Source organism: Phaethon lepturus, unplaced genomic scaffold (genome assembly GCF_000687285.1).
Source record: "Phaethon lepturus isolate BGI_N335 unplaced genomic scaffold, ASM68728v1 scaffold78, whole genome shotgun sequence".
Taxonomy (NCBI): Eukaryota; Metazoa; Chordata; class Aves; order Phaethontiformes; family Phaethontidae; genus Phaethon; species Phaethon lepturus.
The window spans coordinates 18,352-26,950 of NW_010559467.1; the positions used below are offsets into that span (position 1 = coordinate 18,352).

General features: G+C 40.6%; 1 protein-coding gene across 1 annotated transcript in view; it reads right to left on the reverse strand.

Moving 5' to 3' along the window:
* The window catches only part of TRABD (TraB domain containing), a 21,553-nt gene that overhangs the window by 6,552 nt on the left and 6,402 nt on the right, over window positions 1-8,599 (reverse strand). The window contains exons 5-6 of the mRNA XM_010293352.1: window positions 3,667-3,777; window positions 2,118-2,257 (exon numbers count right to left, since the gene is read on the reverse strand). Coding sequence (XP_010291654.1) covers window positions 2,118-2,257; window positions 3,667-3,777 — 251 coding nt within the window. The remainder of the gene's footprint in view (window positions 1-2,117; window positions 2,258-3,666; window positions 3,778-8,599) is intronic.

Consider the following 8,599-nt stretch of genomic DNA (forward strand, 5'->3'; position numbering starts at 1 on the left):
GTGCAACTGGCCTAAAACTGGGTTTTTGCCCTTCCCAGTTTGAAAGCTGACAACTGAGGAAATAGTTATCATGGTGCTCCACTTCCAGTGCAGTGTGTATTAATAAGCTTAGAAGAGGCAACACAGACCACTCCCAAGGAAGCAGATCTGATCACTGAACAAACAAGAGGCTCTATTTCAGGAACCAAAAAAAGCACACTGTAAGGCACAGTCTGAGGGGATGGAAAGAGTTCTGCAGGTTCCTAGTGTCAATCACAGGTCTTTAGTGGGGAAGTCAAAGTTACAAATCAATTCCCTGAACAGAAGGATAGGAAATGGGCAGGAAATAAACAAATAAAAACTGCAGGAGTAAATGTCATGAGCTTTTATATTTTTGTAAGTGCTGTTAACCTTCCATTTGCACCCACAGCTGTGGTACAGTCACAGTTTGTGGCAACAGAATCATCTGTTCTTGCATTACCATCTGAGGAATTATGCCAAATATGCTTTCTTTAGTTTCCAAGACCAAAAGGACACTACAAACGTCAACAGGGCAAGCAGAAGGAGAAATGCACTGCTAGCTTTCAACAGATCATACAAACGTCAGATTGACAAAAATCTGATGTTGAATTATTAGTCCATTTTCCACAGAATCTCATGTTGATGGTTAGGTGCACCTTGACTACTGTGTTCAGTTTTGGGCCCCTCACTACAAGAAGGATGTTGAGGTGCTCGAGCGTGTCCAGAGAGGGGCAACGAAGCTGATGAGGGGTCTGGAGAACAAGTCTTATGAGGAGCAGCTGAGGGAACTGGGGTTGTTTAGTCTGGAGAAGAGGAGGCTGAGGGGAGACCTTATGGCTCTCTACAACTACCTGAAAGGGGGTTGTGGTGACGTGGGCGTTGGTCTCTTCTCCCAACTAACTAGTGATAGAACGAGCAGAAATGGCCTCAAGTTGCACCAGGGGAGGTTTAGATTAGATATTAGGAAAAATTTCTTCACCAAGTGGTCAAGCATTGGAACTGGCTGCCCAGGGAGGTGGTGGAGTCACCATCTCTAGAAGTATTCAAAAAACATGTGGATGTGGCGCTTTGGGACATGGTTTAGTGGGCATGGTGGTTGGACTTGATGATCTTGAAGGTCCTTTCCAATGTTAATGATTCTGTGATTCTGTAATATCCCCGCTCCAACAACTTCCCAATTATACAGACCTTTCCTTTTCAACACCTACCCACATGTTATTTTTAAAAATCAATGATTGATCAACCAATAATACAACAACTGAGATGTTATGTTCAAGCTTCAGTGGGAAGCTAGTGTGCATATACCACAATTATCTTAATATTTAGGGACCACATGCACAGGGAACCCATTTCTGGCAAGCCTCCCACCACTGCAAGTCTGGTAGAGCAGACAATTTAGGAGGACAGCTGTGCATATGTTCTCAGCTAGTTCAAGCACGTTATCACACACCTACTTGTGGAAAGAGGAAGCAAACTTGGTATAGGGATGTCTCTGAAGGACAGGAGAAACCAAGCTGAGCAAGAGAATAGCTGTCTGAGAATTACTACCGTAAGGCAAAAGTTCCTAACAATGTCCCTTTATAAAGGCAGTAACCATGAACAGTCATGCTGTCCACAGACTTGAAACATTTTCTCTTGTTCCAAAAATCTGTTCAGTCAGCAGATTTGGTTCTCAAGCTGCCCTGATCCAGATGTGACTTAGCACAGCAGGCCCAAGTCCTTTGGAAATATTAAGGTAGTATAAATTAGCATACCAAGGCCCTCCTCTCTTCTATTTACAATATCCACACACAGTAGTGGGAAAGATTTAATTTTCAGCGTAAAAATAGAATTTAAAAAACTTCTTAAGTACACTAGGAATTCCCCAGCACAAAATCTTCCACTTTACTTGGAAGTAATGTATCAAAAGACAATTAAAGAGCAAACTGTAACAAGATCAGAAAGTCTGCTTTCTTTTAAAAAAAAAAAAAAAAAGTATTATTACAGGGTAGTTTGTATGTTTATTTTCTCACTAACTTCAAGTTTCACTACATCAGACTGGGTACTGAGGACTTCCAGCTCATACTACAATCAAACTGAAGAACTGAACAACTCACATGTGGGATGCTTATTCATACCTGATTGGGTCAGATAAGAAGCAAAGGCCCCAGGCAAGCTTGACTTTTTGCCAGAAAGAAAGTGCAGCAATTGCTCTTTTAAATGTAACAGGGATGGGTCGGTCTCCAAGATGGAATTTACAGAAAGGTACTTTACTGGCCTGAAAGAGAAGATAGAAATCACTAGCCAACATTTCATATTGCAGCACAGTACATCCTTATTAAGAGAATGTTTTATTGTGTTATACAACATATCGTAAAAAAGAGCAAGTAGTGTCATGCTTCAGCAACAGAAAATATTTTGGCTTTGCAGTAAATAAAATTTCCAAGATACTACTTCATAAAGGGATACATCAGCTACAAAATGCAGTAGGTATTACAGTAAAAACATTAAGATGTGATGCCACCCTCTTTAGGTTACTTTCACCTAAGCAGAAAGCTCCTGCTTATGACTTTTTAAGGTGAACAAATAGGGCTCACTATCTATCTGGGTCTGAATAAAGTCTAAGGTGACACAACTGCTTTTAGCTAGGATTTGTCAGGATCACCAACCTACCAGTTTGCCATGGTAACATATACTCAAGAAGGAGCCTATGAAACAAGAACTGATGCCAAATACCACATGACAATGAGAGGTGAGACCTTGCTGTAGCTTCAACTGACAAATTTTGGCATAGTCCAGAATTTCTAGAAAATTCTTTCCTATGTATACCTGTTTAAAGACTTCAAACCACCACTTTAGAACAGGACAGAGTTAATTTTTTTTTCCCCACTTAAAATGGATAACACTTAGAGTGTTTCACTCTGGTCTGGAATGGTCAGGAAAATAAGCCTTAAAACAGTTTTCTTTTTATTAAGGATAAATACACCAAATTATTCCAGATTCTTTAACAGCTATGTTATCTCAGGTTTCCTTACTAGTACATAATTTACATAAAAACAGCAAGATGTATTATGCAAGGTGGATGTGATATTTTCACATACAGTGAAAATAGTGTCTCTATTCCCAGACAAAAAAAGAGTAGCTGTGATATACTGCAGAAGTCCAGATAATATTTACTTCCCAGTATCAAAGCTGGCAGTGTACAAAAGTGAATGTTAAAAGGCCAGATAAGACTAACAGACCACTCAGATATTTTACTCCCCCCCATCTTTCTAGATGATGTGTTGGATCTCATTAATGCTTTAGAATTGGTTTTCACAGCCTGAAACCCTGACACCACCAATAGTGGGACCAGGAGTCATATCCAGAATTAAAAAACAATTATTTAACAGGAACAAAATGAGTAAATTATTAATTAAATGAAAACAAATGCCATGAGAAATATGATCAGGAAAAGCCCTTATCATTTGAAGCCTTTTTGTAGTGTTTTCATGCCACTTAGGGCTACAAACCTCTACTCTTGAGTACACTTTGAAGCCAAAGATGATTCTTACTACTTCACAGGCTTCAGCACAAGTATGGCCAGAGTGCTCTGTTCTAGTCACTAACAAATGGTTTTATTCGTTGGACTCTGGAAGCAAAAGGCCAGTAATTTGACCTCAGAAAAAACACACTTCGAGTTCACACCTCTTTGAAAGCCTCCCTGAATTCTCCTCCTGGGGCCATTCCCAGCTGTTCTGTGATGTGAGCAGAAACCTTGAGAAGCAGCATTTGCATCAATCCAGACATGACTCCATTCTGTCAGAAGGAGAAAAACATTAAAAGAAGAAAATCAACAAGCTGTGTGGATTTTTCAGACTGCATTGTTCAGAGTAATGAAAAAAACATTAATTATCTTAGTGAAGCAGCAGCACTGAAGCTACCTTTTGGAGCCAATTCACTGATCAATACGGCTCTTTTATCAGTTGTGAAGTAGCTTTTCACTTCAGTGTGTGGCCAAAGTATTCTCCCTTTCAACAAAAATCTATGGCAGATTTAAGGAAAGGAAGAAGCGCAGCCAGATTTACTTGACACTATTATTTACTCCACCTGCTTGAAGAAACTGTCTGAATAACTAAATAGTAAAACCGCTCATACTGTGCATTTAATTTTTCTTGATCTGAGTATATATCATTGAATGTACAGTGAACACCACATTATAGAAATACTGAAAGGGAACTAGCTAGTGGTCTAATCATAAACACTTCCACAATCCTGGGAAACACTAGGCTGAGGACTGCTTAGGTTAACAGATGCAGAAACACAAGACAATTTAGCGTAGCAGTGCATGACTTCAGCACATAAGACCTTAGAAAAGGCCTCACAGCCCTGAGTGTGACTTGCTCCCACAAGCAGACTGAAGGCCCCTCCTCACAGAGTCTATTACTTTTTGAACAGAGACTTAAAATCAAGATTTTTCTTTTTAAAAAGAAGTTATCCTATAGATACTTATGCAAAATTTCCCTCTCCCGTCTTTTTTAAAAAAAGGATGAAAACACATCTCAGACAAATCCATTCAGAGCTGTTCCTTCTGTCCTGCTCTGGCTGTCCTCAACCAGTTATTCTTATGACTAAGACTCAGTGGCCGAGTGTTACACATCCCAAAGCGTAACCTGTAACTTGGTAATGCATCTCCTCCAGTTTGGCATCAGCCCACACTGCCACCAACAGGGGCATTCCCTCTTCCTTGCCAAAGATTAATTTCCAGCTATATCACCAGCTTCATGCAACTGAAGATGAGGTTACATGGGATAGCTTGAGTTAATATAACTGCTTGAAGTTACCAGAGGAAGGTCCTGGTCTCCATTCCTTGCTCCCAGAGCCATGCCTAAACGGCCCACCCTGTGCCAGGTCTGATGCTTGTGCGACCTCTCCAACAGCTGTAGGCAGTTTCCGCAGTTAAGTGTACTCAAGAGGCACTGAGGACCAGAACTGGCAAAAGAGAGGGGCTATTTTCAAAGCCAATTGATTATCCACTCTATCATGCCACAAACTAGCAAGCATGGCAGAAAGACAGGGTACTGGGCTCCTGGGGAGAGACAAGGAAGAAAGAGGGCAGTGAGAAAAAGACTTTTAGCATCTTTGAGATCCAGTTCAAAAGCTTGGGGGACAAGTGTTTCCAGAAGTTCAGAAAAGATGCCCAAAAATAAAAGAAAACTAGGATTATGCAGCCTGAGGTTATCTGCTGACTGATCTCCTCTTCAGGATTGATGTATTTCAAGTTGCGTTTTTACACTGCGACAGAAAGATTCATCCTGCTGGCTAACAGCAGGGCGCATCTTTTTGAAGTGTGTCCGAGTCATTTTGCTCTTAACCTGCACAAAACTCAGCGCCTGCCATATTTGCTTAGCATCAAGGAGATAAAAGGTGACAAGCAGCCATATGCAGCAGCAACCAGCAACAACTGGCCAGCTAGGAAGTGTTGGGGGATAAAGAACAAAGTGTACGAAAAACGACGGGAGCAAAACAGTAGAAGGTTGTTATCAATACCAGTTTATTCAATGTCAGATAAAGGAAAGCTGACCAAAGAACATTAAATCCTGAATGGCTGGCAATAATTTCACAGGTTAGATGCAACAAGCCATAAACAAAAAGCAACGCACAAGTAGAAGGAAACTTAACTGCACAGGCAGAGGGATGCAGAGCTATTAGCATACAGGAGAGAGAAAGCAAAATACCGATTTTAATCAGCCCAGTGCTCGACAGCAGTCAGAAAGCAAGAAGAGTGAGAGCAACTACGAGGAAAGGAACAAAATAGAAAGATCAGTACGCTGTTGTACAATCTTTAGCGGACTCCTGTCCTGAAAAGAAGATACTTGGAACTAGAAAATGTGCAAAGAAATACCAAACATATGAGATGTATATACTTTATTAGTTATTAATAGTTATTATAGATATTAAATATAGTAATTACTCATGAGGCTTGGAAAAGGATGACTGAGGAAGATACACTTTATCGGACACCATGACTAGTATGGAGACAGTGAAGAGCACAGGAGGAGAGAGGAATACCCAGGCAAGTATGACTATAGGTCCTAATGCCTCTCCCCAGGCATAGGTTATGGGCAGCTGCCAGAGCGCTTTGGAAGCGGATAAACCTTCCACCGGACTCAGCACAGAACGCTTACACTAGGTACAGGAACACAGCCTAAGGAGGGGGGGGCCTTGAGGCTACTCTTTGTATAACAAGTCACAGATCCAGCACTAACTGCAGAACTGTAGGCAGAAATAAACTGTTTGTATTTTAGTCCTCTGGATTTCATTTAAAAACCCTAATTCCCACAGACACAGCCCTGTGCAAACACAGCCTTGCCACCTGGAGCCTGGAACTGGTTTTCCTACCACTGCAAGTGCACTGGAGGTTAGACTTCAAAGCACAAGAAGGCAGCAAGTGAAAGCAGCCTGCTCTTATCTTTACGGATGTACCCACCATCACATAAGTCACATTAATATAAGTCACATTATATCCAGTTTATTTAACAGGACAATCCTGTTGGTTACCTAAACATGGAGGGCTGTATAACACAGTGCAAAATGAGAGCTTTTTCACTGGCCAGAAGCATTTAAAAAACCAACATTACAATATATTCCTGCACAGATTAGCTTCAGCCTAAAGGAGTATGTTAAAAAAGTGAGGTTGAGTTAAGACTTTGTTGCCACCAGTCTGTTTCCTCTTCTGCCCCAGAACAAGGTTTCTCAACTCCTGTGTCAGGACCAGCAATCATATAGCCACATAGGGACATGACGCAGCTAAAAAGCAAGCCCTGTTCAGACTGCCACATGGCCACAGTATGGACACAGAGGGAACTGTGGAAACAGCAAGCCGGGGCAGAAAATACGACAAAACCTGTTTTACCAGTTTGGTTCAAGCCAACTGTTACTGTGCATCGTCAGGTAATCTGCATTTGAGCCAGGTATCAGTTTGCACTGTGTTGCTTTGCTTAATGGAAAGCAAACAAGTAGTTCTCTGCAAAGAAATATAAGGGTTTTGAAATTCAAGGAGGGGCCAGAGGAAGACTGTTTTTAAGCTGCAACAGTTGCTTGATAAGCTGTGAACACCAGTGACCCACTGCAAGTGTGTAATAGTTTCATATTAACACTCTGCTCAGTTTCCAACTTCAACTGGAATAATTAAGAGCAATGAAATACAATTTTATTGCTTAAGATTTATACAAGCAATTATGAAAAGGCATAGTTTTCTTTTCCTAATTTGATACTCAAAGATGAAAGTTACCAACAGTTTTGACTTTTGGTGTAACCTTTGGGCCTGAATGCACATTTCGATGAGAGAGGACAACTGAGCAACTTACCAGCTGGTTTAATTTTTACTAGAGAAAAACCAAAGACATTATAAGTTAGCATGAAACAGTTGGACTGTTTCTCCTGGTTTTCCCTATATAACCCACACTGCTGCCGAATCAAAGGAGGAAGGTGTGTATTTGTTTTTTTTTTGTTGTTGAGACTATATCACTTAAAGGCCTGTTAGGAAGTGCTAATTACAAAGCTGTCAACGCGAATTTACATCACAGAGGAAAAAAAGTCCACTATTTTGTTTCCATTGTCCTTTTCCTTTTAACAGAGAAGCACAGCAAAAACTGTTGCATTTAGCTTTGATAGAAAAAAAAAAGAAAAAGGCTTCTGTGCCTGTTTACAAGGTCCGAAGACCCCCTGCTCTGGTTGTTGGGAACATGCATTCTTTCGGCTACATGCACCAGAACAATCCACCTTACCTAAAATAAACAGATGAATGCAGTAATTCATGCAACACACAAGCGTTTTGCAATATTCTTCCCTTTGATAGGGCATAAAGAAAGAAAACAGGAAAGACACATTATTGCCTAACTCTGAGTCAGAAAGTCTGCACTAGACACTACGTGCGCACGCGTGCATGCACACACACACAAGCGGACTAGCCCCCAGCCACTGCAAGTGCTTCTGCATGGATACAGATTATATTCTTATGAGGGATGCAATCCTGGAAATTCCCCAAATACACCAATAAAACAATTCCAATATATAATTACTACACAACTAAAATAACAATCTATGAATTTGTCCATTCAACTGGACACTGGAAACTCCTTTTCCTATTGACCACATACTGCCATTCTAATCAGACGTCCTGTCATTTTTAAGTCAACCTTGTGCCGTTTCACTGTGCCTAGCTTAAAATTACTTAAATACAAGCTAACTGGGTGAAACTGAAAAAATGCAGGACACCACTTGTTTTTGTGCACACATCCCAGATGATGCCAAACTACCACAGTGGTTATAATTTGAATTTAATTATTATTATAAGCCCCCACTTTTCAGCCCAGATTTTTCAAAAACCTTCCTCAAGGCCTACTATCAATTAGAAATACTCAAAAGACAAGTGGATGAGAATTAAAGAGCACCAAACTAGGATGGAGAAGGAATGCAACTGATCGGGACAGACAATACCAAAATTAAGCGCTCTCTAAATAGCTGTGATACAGATGCAGATTGCAGGAATAATAATCATATTTAAATATATTAGCAGAGCATTGAAGTTAGACTTGTGTCCTGCAAATGGAGCAACTGTTAAACCCAGGAAGATTCC